Below are 15,218 nucleotides of genomic sequence, written 5' to 3'. Positions count from 1 at the left end.
ATGCCTGTAATCCCAGTACTGCCTGTAATCCCAGTACTTTGGGAGGCCAAGGCAGGAGGATTGCTTGAGGCCAGGAGTTCAAGGTCAGCGTGGGCAACATAGTGAGACATTGTCCTATAAAACATTTTTTTTAAATAGCTGGTCATGGTGGCTACCTCAAGAGGCTGAGGCAGGAGAATCACTTGAGCCCAGAAGTTCAAGGTTGCAGTGAGCTGTGATTGCTTTACTGCACTCCATCCTGGATGATAAAGCAAGACCTTGTGTCCAAAAACAAAACAGTAATTCGATATCTTGATAGTTGCATGGTTGTGGTTACATGAATCTACACACAGGATGAAATAACAGGACCATCATCAACATACACGATACCAGTGTCAATTTCCTGATTTTTATATTGTGATATTTTACGATCCTTATGTAAGCTGTAACATTTGGAGGAAACTAGGTGAAAGGTACACGTGACCTCTGTCTTATCTTTGTCCATGGATCTATAATTATTAATACTTCCAAATAAAAATTTTTTTTAAATGAATCAACTACAGCTATATACAGCAATATAGATGAGTCTTATAATGTTGAATCATAGGTACAAGACAGAATATTTACAGTATTCGTTCATATAAAGTTCTGAGAAGCGGAACTCAATTATATTGTTTAAAGATGTGTGTACATAAGAGAGAACATAAAGTCAAAGAACTGATAACCATAAAAGTCAGAAGAGTAGTTATCTCTGGGTATGGAAAGAGGGAGTTATGGTCTGGAAGTGACACACAGAGAGCTTTTGTGTTGCTCTCAGTGTCTTGACCTGGGTAGTGTTTACAGTATTTTCACATTATGATTAGTAAGCTGTACGTGAATGTTTCATATACCATCCTATATGTGTGTTATTTCACAATAAAGACTCTTTTTTTAAAAAGTACATAAATAGAAGGAAAAACCTTGAACATAATAAAAAAAAGCTTCACGTGAGATTAGGCAGAAAGGAGGAAAGGATGAATGAAGGTGTAAATATAATTTGAATTGAAGAGAGGAAAGTTGTGTTTTCCCTATGAAGTACAGAATAAGACTAAGCTAAGAAGGCTGTCTTAAGGAAACTGTCAAAGATTTAGAAACACATCTGTCAGAAATAAAGAAGTTATAAACCATAAAGAGAGTTGCCCAGCAATTTGAAGCCTTAGGTGAAATTGGTAACAGTATGCATTTACGATTGCCAAGTAAGAAAACTCATCTGGCCAGGCGCAGTGGCTCAAGCCTGTAATCTCTGCACTTTGGGAAACCAAACTGGGAGGATCACTTGAGGCCAGGAGTTTGAGACCCACCTGGGCAACATAGTGAGAGCCTGTCTTGAAAAAAATTAAAAATTAGCTGGGCATGGTGATGTGCACCTGTAGTCTCAGCTACTTGGAACGCTAATGCAGGAGGATCTCTTGAGCCCAGGAATTTGAGGTCGCAGTGAGCCATGATGGTACCACTGCACTCCAGCCTGGGCAATAGAGCCAGATCCTATCTCTAAAAAAATAATGAATTAAAATTTTTTTTTAAAATAAAAGAAAACTAATCTAAGCAAAATTTAATGGCATTCAACATGTTCTATGAGGCCAAGGATATGTGTAGTACATTTGGGAAAAATGTCTGTCAAAATGCATTAAACATTTGAAAGATTTAGTGTTTAGAATAGTAGTCAGTATACATCTAAGCATTCTGAGAATTTAGGAACAAGACTAGGGAAAGACTGTTCTCGAGTTGAACATGATCAAATTAGCATAAAATGAATGATAGTAGTCATCTGAAAAGAATGTATTGAAGAGACTTGAAAAATACTCAGTTCAAATCACAATCATCAGAGCTTATCCTCAAGATTAGAATACAATTAGAAGAAATGGCAAAAGTGCTGATTGTAGCATAACTTGACTCTATGTAGAAAAAATGTTATACTGTTGAAAACCGAGTGAACATAAGGTGGTGTAAACTGAACCTATGTACCCAAATTGTATTTTTCCTTCTTATTGTTTTAATTAGGAATTGAAGTTTTTCTAACTTGCTAACTGAAAATGTTGTCAGTACCCATGCACTTACTTCATACAGTTCCGTTTCATGTTATCTTTATGTTCAGGTTCTTTCTGTGCAATCTTTTTACTGCAAGTATTACCACATACTTTCTCTTACTCAGATGGGCCAGTTTTACTATTCTGCCAAAGCTTTTGATGTCCTTGAGAGACTGGATCCCAACCCTGAATATTGGGAAGGCAAAAGGGGTGCCTGTGTGGGCATTTTCCAGATGATCGTAGCTGGGAGAGAACCCAAGTAAGTAAACAGGCAAGAAATACTACCTCTAATCATTTGCTTGTTTGTGCAGGAAAATAATTGTTCTCTTGGATGATATCTTCTGAAAACACACAATTTTAATGATGTTTTAGAATGATGAAAAAAAAGGTTGATGTTAAATATTTCTGTCTGACCATTTTCCTCCAGAAATCTTTCATTTTGTAGAATCAGATAATTCTAAATCATATATAATAGGATCAGATCATTCTAAGTCATATATACATTGAGTACACTAACAGTCTCCAAATATAAGAGCAGGATGTATATTTGGTTCCAAATGAATAGCCATTTTTATAAACAAAGTGTTTTTATTTAACTCTTCTACTCTTTTGGGTTTTTTGTTTGTTTTTTGTTTTTTTGCCTATTGGGTTTTTCTTGTGTCCTTTAGGTCTCAAAGAATTAGGAATGGAGTAGATGTGGTTGATAACTCTTTTGTTTTCTTTCACTTTCTCATATTCTAGGAAATACTGAGACATTAGTTTACATAAAATAAGTGGTTTATACCTTCTTCTTTTTTTTTTTGAGATAGAGTCTTGCTCTGTTGCCCAGGCTGGAGTGCAATGGCGTGATCTCAGCTCACTGCAACCACCGCCTCCTGGGTTCAAGTGATTCTCCTGCCTCAGTCTCCCGAGTAGCTGGGATTACAGGCACGTGCCACCACACCTGGCTAATTTTTGTATTTTTAGTAGGGACAGGGTTTCACCATGTTGGCCAGGCTGGTCTGAAACTCCTGACCTCAGGTGATCCTTCCACCTCAGCCTCCCAAAGTTCTGGGCTTACAGGCATGAGCCACCATGCCCAGCATATAGTTTCATTTGAAACAAACATTAAAACCAACTTGAATCCATTTTCTAAAAATAACTTCATGGAATGTATTTGTTACTGATACATATATGAATAGGAAATGTGATAATTTTGTAAGAAAATAATCTATCGAACATTACTTCCTACCTTATAGTACTTCTAGTTCTAAGTAAAAGTTTAAAAGCATTTGGTTAGGTGAAAGAGGTTGTTTGTGGGGAAAAAGAAATAGAAAATATGAGAAGACTCTTAAGCAAATAGGATCATAGGCAGTCGCCTATAGATTTGCTAGGGCAATAGGGAAGTTTTAGCATGCATTACTTAAAATATGTTTTAATTTTAATTAAATTTAAATTACTTCAGACATAAATGCTAGGCTTAGTCCTTAATGTTCCTCTCTTCCATATTTATTCATGTATTATTTTTCTTGAAAAAAATCCCTTATTCCTTTGGCTTTGTAAAATTTTATAAATTTGAGAGTGATGCCTAGTTGATGGTGGTTACCACCTTAAACAAGGGAGAAATCCACAAGTTAGACAAACTAAGTGACTTGCTGCTGTTAGAGCTAGAACTTGAACCCCAACTTCTGGATATACCCTTTCTAGTCATGCAGAATAAGAATAGAAATTGGAATATTTAGATCATCTCAGAAAGGACAAAAAGATTATCAGTATGTATATAGGTAGTATGGATAAACAAAGAATACTTGGATTGGTAAGAAAGATTTCACATAATTTCCATTTTACTATGCCACCGTGAAAACATAAGGCTAGTAAGTTTGTAATTGCTTTATAAATACACAGTGGAAGAGTCTATTACCAAAAATGCCCCACAAGGCATACAGTATGAAGGACAGTTCAGAGTTTATTTTGTTTTTTAATTTTCATTCTTCATTGAAACATTTTGTCTTTTTAAATCTTCTCCTCAGAGAGACCCTTCGAGAAGTGCTCCATTTACTGAGAAGCACAGGTAACACCCAAGTAGAATACATGATCCGGATCATGAAGAAATGGGCCAAAGAAAACAGAGTGCCCATCTAAAATAGCTCCAGCATCCTAGGAACCAGCTTCTACTTTGGCATAAAACTGGAAATCATTTTCACTCCAGTTTAATCTGTGATACAGGGCTCTGTTTTATTGACATTTTCCATCCTTGCTCTTTAAGCCTCAAGGTCAGAGACTGACTTGCTGAGACCTAGTCTCCTGGCTGAACAGAGTGCCATAGTCTGTGACCCTGTATGATCCTACTAGCAATAAGACTTTGGACTTATCTGGTGCCTTTCTTCCAAAAATGCTCAGAGTACTTTTATATAATTTACTGACTTTAAGGAAAACAGTATAACTTTTTTTTGTTAGTGTTTTATGGCATTGTCCCCTGGCTGCAATAACAAACATCTTTGATGTTCAAGAATCAGCATCATTCTATCATTTAACTTTAAGGGATCTCTGTACATTATCCCATTTTATTGGGGAATTCCATAAGGGGTTTTATAACTGCACCTCTGAATCTTGGAAGAATAACTAGCTATGTGATTCTAAGAATAGCAGTAAGTTCCTTTATCAAACTGTCCAGTCATTAATAGGATAGATTTGTGGGATTACTCTTTCAGTAATTAAATTGTTGATAATAATGACATGTTACAGTGCAGTAAGATGAGTACTGCAGTGTTTTAAAAGGTGAGTACTATGAAAAAAATTGCAGTACCTCTAAAGGTATTCAAGAAACAATGTTTATGAATCTCACTAGTCCATTATATTTTGGTACCATAATATTTTAGGTAACAAAGCAGGTTAGGTTTTTGTTAATGTATCTTTCTGAACAAACATCAGTTTTGAAAGTAGGGCTACAGTGATTATTTATATGCATTACGGGCACTTATTAATGTAACAATAATAAAACATGAATTGTGTAAAGTCCTCTGAGGGAACCTCCTAATGGCTAGGCTCTCTGTCGTAAGTCGTATTCCAGCCCATGTTTCTGAGCTCTTATAACATAAACCTATTATATAACTGAGCTTTTTTTTTTTTTTTTTTTTTGAGACAGAGTCTCGCTCTGTCGCCTAGGCTGGAGTGCAGTGGCCAGATGTCAGCTCACTGCAAGCCCCGCCTCCCGGGTTCACGCCATTCTCCTGCCTCAGCCTCCCGAGTAGCTGGGACTATAGGCGCCCGCCACCTCGCCCGGCTAGTTTTTTGTAGTTTTTAGTAGAGATGGGGTTTCACCGTGTTAGCCAGGATGGTCTCGATCTCCTGACCTTGTGATCCGCCCGTCTCGGCCTCCCAAAGTGCTGGGATTACAGGCTTGAGCCACCGCGCCCGGCCAAACTGAGCATTCTTAAGCTCACAACCTATTTCCAGAAAACAGACCCACATCTTTCTACGTTTTATACTATCTTTGTTTTTACACCATATAGTTTTTTTCTATTAGTTTAAGGTACCTAGTGTTACCTTAGGTTTCTAGTTTAAGGTCTAGAAAATGCAGAGCCATCCCTACTTAGAAGAGAATAGATGGGAAGAGAACAGAAAGAAAGAATTCCTCAAGCACTGAAGTCAGGAAAATCCCCATAGGTACTGTATTAGCTGTTCCACTTATCCCAGCACTCCACTTGTGGATGAAGGAGTTGTATAGAAAGGAGGTGAAAAAATGGCAGGAGTGAAAGCAGCCAAGAAGAGATCAATGACTGAAGATCGCCTTCACCTTCAGGACTGTCACAAGGGGTTATTTCACCTCTACTCGGGAAGATGGCCAGTTTTTCTGTCTTTTATCTTAGACTCATATATAATCAGCTCAGAGCACAAATCAAAATAAACTGGCCTAAATAACTGAATTCTAGGAAGCAAAGCTACATCTTTTTTCATATGCCAAAGCTTCTGTTTCCTCATGTTGTTCTTACTTTTTAAATAATAAATGGCTCTCGGCATCTTAGGAACTAGATGGGGTCCCATCTATGTAGAACCTGCTATAATTTTTAGAATCATTCTTATAATTCTTACCTCACTTAAAATATTAGGAAACACAGTAATAGAAAAAGACAGGCAGAACTCGTCAGCAGGTTTTCACAGTGAAATTTGTCTTCCAGTGAATTGCTATTATTTTCAAATTGCCTGTAGTCAAAAAGCTTTTCCACTGATGGAGGTTTACTTTCAAATGAGCTTTTGTTGAATTCAACACTCTAGATTCTCTCTGACATTTTCCTGTTTTTGGGGGGGGAAAAAAAGCAGATATTCCAAAAATGGCAGAAATCTGAGTTTTGTAAACTTTTTCATCTATGTTTTTCATCTTCAAAAAACATACATAAAGAAAGGTACCATCTCATTCTGTTATTAAAGATAGCTACTTCTGAAATGTCTTAACAGAGTTTCAAGATTGCAAAGTAGTATTGCACAGCTGGTTTTCTTACATGTGATGATAGAGGAGAGAGGAAGACTCAGACTTAGGCATGTAGTGAAATATGTACAGTTTCTAGCATCAGGGTACTATTTATAGTCTATAGCCTACATTACTTGCAAATGGGAAAAATATTTTATAATTATTTTTGTACCTCAAAATAATTATTATATTCTACTGTATTATTCAAATTAAAGTTTATTATTTGGTTCTTAGTATGATATTCTGTTGAGTGTGATGAGGGTGGGACCTAAGTACATCATGTGCCTTCTATCCTTTTTTTCCTAGCCCTAGAATGAAAGGAGAGAAATAAAGTTTTGGACCCCATAAGTTACTCTTTAAAAGAGAGGAAAGTACATATTCCCCAAGAAACCCTTTCCACTAAGAGGCTGGTGGTTCTTGCTGAATCATACTAGGCTTGGCTTTTTGCTGAATTACAGCCCATTCATGCTGAATTATAACCCATTCAGAAGTTAAATCACCAGTACATAGTGTAGGACATCACATATAGAAAGCTCTCAAATACTTGTTGACTGAATAATTAAACATACAGTAACTGGTAGAGCAAGTGACTTCTGAGGTCTAACCTCATATATTCAGTTCCCGTCTAATTATTATGTTATTGTGTGCTAAGCATATGCCAGGTACTTAGGATGCAAAGATACATAATGCACAGGCCTGGCTCTTAAGGAACTCTAACAGAAGTATACACAACTAAACACAATAATGTGATTGATGTCATCAGTGGAAATAAAGTACTAAGCAATAAAAGAAGGCAATGGAATGTTTGTATCCATGTGAATGAGATGTTTCCTGCCTCATTTGGGAGAAGCAATCAGAATGGATCCCAAAGCTCAACAGCTAGCAAGATGCCCATGGCTCTGCCACGTGTGCCACACACATCACATGCATCCAAGTAGATGGAAGCCAAGGGACTGCTTTCCTCCTCTATGGCTTAGTGCACTTTCAGAAAGGTGCTAGCAAACAGGCATGATATCACAATAGTTGATATTGTGATAACAGGCATGATATCACAATCTTCTTTCTAATGGCAAAAATGAAATAGTGATTAGTTCCTGTATTAAGAACATCTCTCTCTTAGATGAATAGTCATCTTGTCTCTCTTTTCTTCATCCTATAAAATTCTAGGCTGGCACGGTGGCTTATGCTTGTAATCCCAACACTTTGGGAGGCTGAGGTGGGAGGATCACTTGATGCCAGGAGTTTGAGACCAGCCTGAGCAACATACCAAAACCCTGTCTCTACAAAAAAAAAAAAAAAAAATTTTTTAATTAGCCAGCTGTAGTGGCACATTCCTGTCATCCAGCTACTTGGGAGGCTGAGAAGGGAGGATCACTTGAGACCAAGGGTTCAAGGTTACAGTATGTACTTTATGATAATGTTCAAACAGTACTCCTGGCTATTAAGATGGTCTCAGAGCAGCAGAGCGAGGGACTTAGTGACGTGCCTGTAAACTACCTTAACATGGAGCTTCAGGAGTATGAGAAGAATATAAGACAGCACACAACAAAATGAATGTCATCAGTTGAGTGTGGAGTGTGTAGAGAAGTTTGCACATTTGTTGCCATCAAAACTTTTTCTTTAAATGAAATCTGAATACCAAATACACCTAGGGGCTGATTTGGTGGTTGTGGTGAAGGAGGAAGGAGATGGCCGGTCATGGTGGCTCACGCCTATAATCCCAGCACTTTGGGAGGTGGAGGCGGGCGGATCATGAGGTCAGTAGTTCGAGACCAGCCTGCCCAACATGGTGAAACTCTGTCTCTACTAAAAAATACAGAAATTATCCAGGCGTGATGGCAGGCACCTATAATCTCAGCTACTCGGGAGGCTGAGGCACAAGAATCACTTGAACCCAGGAGGCAGAGGTTGCAGTGAGCTGAGATCGTACCATTGCACTGTAGCCTGGGCAAAAGCAAATCTCCATCTCAAAAAAAAAAAAAAAAAAAAGAAAACCCTAGGCTAAGGACATAAATAGACAATTCTCAAAAGAAGATATACAAACCGCCAACAAACATGAAAAAATGCTCAATATCACTAATGATCAAGGAAATGCAAACCAAAACCACAATGTGATGCCACCTCACTCCTGCAAGAATGGCCATAATTTAAAAATCAAAAAATAATAGATGTTAGTGTGGATGCAGTAAAAAGGGAACACTTCTACACTGCTGGTGAGAATGTAAACTAGTCCAACCACTATGGAAAACCGTGGAGATCCCTTAAAGAACTAAAAGTACAACTACCATTTGATCCAGCAATCCCACTACTGGGTATCTACCCAGAGGAAAAGAAGTCATTGTATGAAAAAGATACTTGCACACGCATGTTTATAGCAGCACAAATCATAATTGCAAAAATGTGGAACCAACCCAAATGCCCATCAATCAACAGGCGGATAAAGAAACTGTGGTATCATAGAATACTACTCTGCCATGAAAAGGAATTAATTAATGGCATTTGGAGCAACCTGGATGGGATTGGAGATGATTATTCTAAGTGAAGTAATTCAGGAATGGAAAACCAAATATCATATGTTCTCACTCATAAGTGGGGGCTAAGCTATGAGGATGCAAAAGGCATAAGAATGACACAATAGACCTTGGGGACTCAGGGGGAAAGGGTGGGAAGGGGGTGAGGGATAAAAGACCACAAGTTGAGTATATACTGTTCAGGAGAAGGGTGCACCAAAATCTCACAAATCACAACTAAAGAACTTACTCATGTAACTAAACACCACCTGTTCCTCAAAAACCTATGGAAATAAAAAGAAAAGGTGGCATGTGGCATGGAAGTAGTGTATCTTAAGATGAAATTTGAAGTATGAAATTTAACTACCTGTCAGAACTGTTCCCAGGAAAACCTAGAAACAACCCAAATATCCGTTCACAGGAGAATGGATAAATAAATTGTAGTAAAGCCACAAAGGAATATTATATAGAATAAATGAACTACAGTTTCTTGCAACAATATATTTCTTAGAGCAGTAACCTTTTATAAGTTAAAGACAGCTAACATATACACTCAGAAGGAAAGCAGGGGAATGATGAACTCTAGTCAGCATGGTGGTTACCAAGTTGGGGAGGAGCGGCTGAGATGGAGAGGAGGCCACATAGATAATCATCAGGATTCATCATACCATATTAGATTATTATCAGATTCTAGTTTTCATGTAGATGATGAGCCACAGGGGTTTATTCCTTAATAAACTATAAATAAACATACAATTAAAAAAAACTATAAATAGTTAAATAAAAGAGGGCCACTGCTGAGAGAGTGTCATCTTGAGCCAGAGAGTATGACCAACCCAATCCTGTGCAACTGAGGTAAAACAAAACTAAGTTTATAAATATGTAACTAGAAGGAAACGCTCCTAAATATAAGAACAATGATTATCTTCAAATGATGGAACTGGGTATTGTATATTCTTCTTTCTGTATTCTGTATTTTCTGATTTTTCTACAATCAACACGTTATTTGTATCATCAAAAAAATTTGTTTTGTTTTGTTTTTGAGACAGGGTCTCGTTCTGTTGCCCAGGCTGGAGTGCAGTTACACAATCTTGGGTCACTGAAACTTCCGCCTCCCAGGCCCAAACGATCCTGCCACCTCTACCTCCGGAGTAGCTGGGACTATGGACATGTGCCACCACACCTGGCTAATTTTTGTTACTTTTTTTGGTAGAACCATGTTGCCCAGGCTGCAAAAAAAAAAAGAAATCTTTATATCTAGCAAAATAATTTCTTCATATCATCTAATACCTTGTCTTTATTCACATTTTTCCAATTGTCTCCAAAATGGTTTACTAGAATTAGGATTCAAACTAAGTACAACACTACATTTAGCTATTGTATCCCTTACACTTTTTTTTTTAAGTTGGAGATGAGATCTCGCTGTGTTGGCCAGTGTGGTCTTAAACTCCTGGCCGCAAGCGATCATCCCCGCCTCAGCCTCCCAGTGTGCTGGCGTTATAGGTGTGAGCCACTGTACCTGGCCTACACTTTTTTTTTTTTCCGAAACAGAATATCGCACTGTTGCCCAGGCCAGAGGTGCAATGGTGTGATCTTGGCTCACTGCAACCTCCACCTCCCAGGTTCAAGCAAGTCTCCTGCCTCAGCCTCCCGAGTAGCTGGGATTACAGGCACCCACCACCACGCCCAGCTAATTTTTTGTATTTTTAGTGGGGAAGAGGTTTCACCATGTTGGCCAGGCTGGTCTCGAACTCCTAACCTCGTGATTTGTCTGCTTCAGCCTCCTAAAGTGCTGGGATTACAGGCATGAGGCACCACACCCGGCCCACTTATTTTTTTAATGGCTATACTTTCCCCACTGTTCTCCCAAGCCATTGATTTGTTGGAGAAACTGAGTCATTTGTGTTGTAGAATGCTCCATGTTACAAATTTGGTTGGCTGATACCATGTAGGATTGTTGAACATGTTCCTATGTAACTCAGATTGCCTTTACACTGGTAATTAGATGTAAAGGCTGAGTAGACTCAAGTTCAGTTACTTTATGCTTCTTAGGTGGTGCTAAGAATCAGTCGGCTCCCTCTGATCCCTCCATTGCAAAGCTCGCCTTCAACCTTTCATTTAACTGTTGGAGCAGCTGTGATCATCATGCTGAGAGGCCTTCTTTTATTTAGGGTTGCAAAATAGTGAGTTCCTAATTCTGCCATTCGTTATCTGTTTTTTGACTGAAATTCTGTAAAGAAGAACTTTCTCATTGAACTATTTGATTACTCTCAAAATCAGTTTATACAGGGAAGGTGAGAGGAAGAAAAATTCTTTTATCAGTTTTCAAAAAAATAAACAAGGGCCCTAGCAAGCTTCTATAGTAACCAACAAGGTTTTTTTTTTTTTTTTTTTTTTAAGTATCATGAAACCATGGAGATTTTTTAAATTTGTATTTATTTATTTTTAATTTTAAAATTGTATTTAAAATTTTTTATCTATTTATTTATTTTGAGACTGGGTTATGAAACTGGCTAATTTTGGTATTTTTGGTAGAGACAGGGTTTCACCATGTTGCCCAGGCTGTTCTGGAACTCCTAGGCTCAAACAATCTGCCTGCTTGCTGGGATTATGAGCCTTGAAACCATGGCGTGTTACATATTTTATATGTATCAATTAATTGCAAACATTATTTATTTTGATGTTTGAGCTGTCCGGCAAGAGTTCCTTTAAACTGGCTCCTGTGAACTGTAAAAAAATGTTTTAAATTGTGCTAAAATACACATAACATAAAAGTTACCATCTTAACCATTATTTGCAACAAATTATTTTTATTGTAAATTAACAATTTATAATTGTATAAGTTTATGGGTCACAGAGCGATGTCATAATTGTTGGGTACAATGTGGAATAACAAAATCAAGCTAGTTAACATAACCATCACTTCAAATACTTAATATTTTTGTGATGAGAACATTTGAAATTTACTCTTTGCAACTGTGAAATGTATAATACTCTATTATTAGGCCAGGCACGGTGGCTCACACCTGTAATCCCAGCACTTTGGGAGGCCGAGGCGGGCGGATCACCTGAGGTCGGGAGTTCGAGACCAGCCTGACCAAAATGGAGAAACCCCATCTCTACTAAAAAATACAAAATCAGCCGGGCATGGTGGTGCATGCCTGTAATCCCAGCTACTTGGGAGGCTGATGCAGGAGAATCGCTTGAACCCGGGAGTCAGAGGTTGCGGTGAGCCGAGATTGCGCCATTGCACTTTAGCCTGGGCAACAAGAGCAAAACTCCGTCTCAAAAAAAAAAAAAAAAAAAAAAACACTCTATTATTAACTGTATTCACCATATTGTACAACAGAACTCAAAGTATAAAACGTATCCTTCCTGAGATTTTGTACCTTGACTATCATTTAAATTTTTTTTTTTTTTTTTTGGAGACAGGGTTTCACACTTGTTGCCCAGGCTGGAGTGCGATGGTATGATCTCGGCTCACTGCAACCTCTGCCACCTGGGTTCAAGTGATTCTCCTGCCTCAGCCTCCCGAGTAGCTGAGATTACAGGCACCTGCCACCACCTCCGGCTAATTTTTTGTATTTTTAGTAGAGACAGGGTTTCACCATGTTGGCCAGGCTGCTCTCAAACTCCCGACCTCAAGTGATCCAACTACCTTGGCCTCCCAAAGTGCTGGGATTACAGGTGTGAGCCACTGCACCCAGCCTTAAAATTTTTAAATGAGACAAAATATCAATTTCAAAGCAGCATAAAAAAAAGTGAGCATAATTATTCATACTCAGCTCATAATAGAGCAAATGGGTGAATAGAATAATAATTCATGCTATTACATGTTCAATGAACTGGCAGCAAGAGAAAAGTGGTCAAAGAAAGGCAGAGGAAACTGGTAACAAGAGGAAAATTGGTCAAAGAAAGGCAGCACCAGCCCCAGAGTGTGGGCCTGGGACTTGGGCCAGAACTGAGCCCTCCTGCAGGCATTTGGCTGCCCTGGGGGCCTGCTGCCTAAGGAAGAGGACAGGTGGGGCCCAGCACCTTGTGCCACCTCCCGCTCCACACACACTCTCCTTTCCCCTCACTTTGGAAAGAGTATTTTTCTAGTGCCTGAACTGGACAGTTGTTTCTAAAACTATTTTGGTACCTGCTCCTGGGCCAGTCCCCAGCCTGTCATGAGTGTGTGTGTGTGGACATGGATGTGACTGGGAGCTCTGCTGGGCACCCACAACTGGGGCCTAGTCAGGTCTGTGTGTTGCGGGGGGTGGGGGCGTCAAGATGAGTTTCCCTGTAGATTGTACCTTGGGGTTTTTTTCTGCCATTTTGTTAAAATTAGCGCCATTTTAATATTTAAAATACTGATTTTTAATATTGAAAATAAAAGCATTTAATATCTCTTAAAAAAAAAAAAAGAAAAAAAAGAAAGGCAGGGAAACTTTGTCTTGTAAGAATTAGAACCCAGGGACTTCATAATCATCTAGCATTCATTGGATGTTGTATCTATGGTTAGAAATGTACATGATTGGAACTCCTGGAATCTTGGAGATTCTTCTTTTAAGGTCCTGGTCAACCGTGGCCACAATGCAACATTTGTGCTGAGTTTCTCTCTGTACTAAGCAGTCATCTGCATCGGTTCCTTTGTGTGTGCATGGTAATCATTCAAACCTTGGATCCGTGGAGATCTCTTAGAGCCACTCAATACTTCTGCCCCAATTTCTCAATTTCAGCCATTACACAATCAGTTATATAAGGGATACACTTGGCCTACAGACAGTTCATCATTGACTGCACTGAGTCTGATTTGGCTTTAATGGAAAAGTTGATAAAGTTGGTGTCAACAAGGATGTGGTAAGGTGGCCCAGCTGTGTATTATATTGGAAAAATAAGCAGGAAGGGTGTTGAGGAACTTCTCTTTCCTTTAGTATGTTGGATTCTTTCTTTTCTTCCTTTTTAGGTTTTAATCGATCCCTTTCTTTAAGCCTCTGATGTCTGAGACTAAGCATTGGCTTCATGGTTGCATAATTCCTTGATTTCTTTTGCCTCTGCACACTCACATCACACTCTTATTTCTTCCAGAATCCCATCTTAGCCTTTTTTTTTTTTTTTTTTTTTTTTGAGACAGAATCTCGCTCTGTCACCCAGGCTGGAGTGCAGTGGCATGATCTTGGCTTGCTGCAACCTCTGCCTCCTGGGTTCAAGTGATTCTTCTGCCTCAGCCTCCCGAGTAGCTGGGGCTATAGGCACGTGACACCACGCCTGGCTAATGTTTGTATTTTTAGTAGAGACAGGGTTTCACCATATTGGCCAGGCTGGTCTTGAACTCCTGACCTCAGGTGATCTGCCCGCCTTGGATTCCCAAAGTGCTGGGATTACAGGCATGAGCCCGGCCCATCTTAGCCATTTTTAAGTATACAGTTCAGTGGTGTAAAGTACATTCACATTGGGTTTTTAAATATAATGTTTTTATCTGCCCTTCATTTGTGTTTAGCGCATGTTGTAAAACTGCATAAGGCTATCAAGTAACCTGAGGAGTTATAGGCCAGGCGCGGTGGCTCACAACTGTAATTCCCAGCACTTTGGGAAGCCCAGGTAGGAGGACTGCTTGAGCCCAGGAATTTGAGGCTACAATGAGCTATGATGGCACCACTGCACTCTAGCATGGGTAAACAGACAAAAACCTTGTCTTAAAAAAATGAAGAAGTTAGGCCAGGAGCAGCAGCTCACACCCGTAATCCCAGCACTTTGGAAGGCGGAGGCAGGTGGATCATCTGAGGTCGGGAGTTCGAGACCAGCCTGGTCAACGTGGCGAAACCCTGTCTCTACTAAAAATACAATAATTAGCTGGGGATGGTTGTGGGTGCCTGTAATCTCAGCTACTTGGGAGGCTGAGGCGGGAGAATGGCTTGAACCCAGGAGGCGAAGGTTGCAGTGAGCCGAGATCGCACCACTGCACTCCAGCCTGGGTGACAAGAGCGCAACTCCATCTCAAAAAAAAAAAAAAAAAAAAAAAAAAAGAAAAAAAGTTACAATAAGAAGTAGCTCTTAATGAAGACTTTTTATGGTTATTAATCTTTCTTTCACCATATTCTTTTTTCCCCTAGCTTTATGAGGTATAATTGACAAATACAATTGTATAAAACTAAGGTGTACAAAGTGATTATGTTATATATGTCTATATTGTGAAATAATTACCACAATCAAGTTAGTTAACACATCTATTGC

General features: G+C 39.0%; 1 protein-coding gene and 1 pseudogene across 2 annotated transcripts in view; one reads left to right on the top strand and one right to left on the bottom strand.

Moving 5' to 3' along the window:
- Window positions 1-6,725, top strand: part of IFT56 (intraflagellar transport 56) — a 66,467-nt gene extending 59,742 nt beyond the window's left edge. The window contains exons 17-18 of the mRNA XM_050784995.1: window positions 2,171-2,304; window positions 4,055-6,725. Of these exons, the coding sequence (XP_050640952.1) occupies window positions 2,171-2,304; window positions 4,055-4,166 (246 nt within the window). The 3' untranslated portion in view covers window positions 4,167-6,725. The remainder of the gene's footprint in view (window positions 1-2,170; window positions 2,305-4,054) is intronic.
- Window positions 6,726-12,938: 6,213 nt separating this feature from the next.
- Window positions 12,939-14,038, bottom strand: LOC126951129 (rRNA-processing protein FCF1 homolog; annotated as a pseudogene). The gene has a single exon (XR_007724364.1). The product of XR_007724364.1 is annotated as an rRNA-processing protein FCF1 homolog (transcript).
- Between the last annotated feature and the right edge of the window lie 1,180 nt (window positions 14,039-15,218).

Source organism: Macaca thibetana, chromosome 3 (assembly GCF_024542745.1).
Source record: "Macaca thibetana thibetana isolate TM-01 chromosome 3, ASM2454274v1, whole genome shotgun sequence".
NCBI lineage: Eukaryota > Metazoa > Chordata > Mammalia > Primates > Cercopithecidae > Macaca > Macaca thibetana.
Note: the sequence above shows the minus strand (reverse complement) of the source record. Positions and strands in the feature narration are given on the sequence as shown.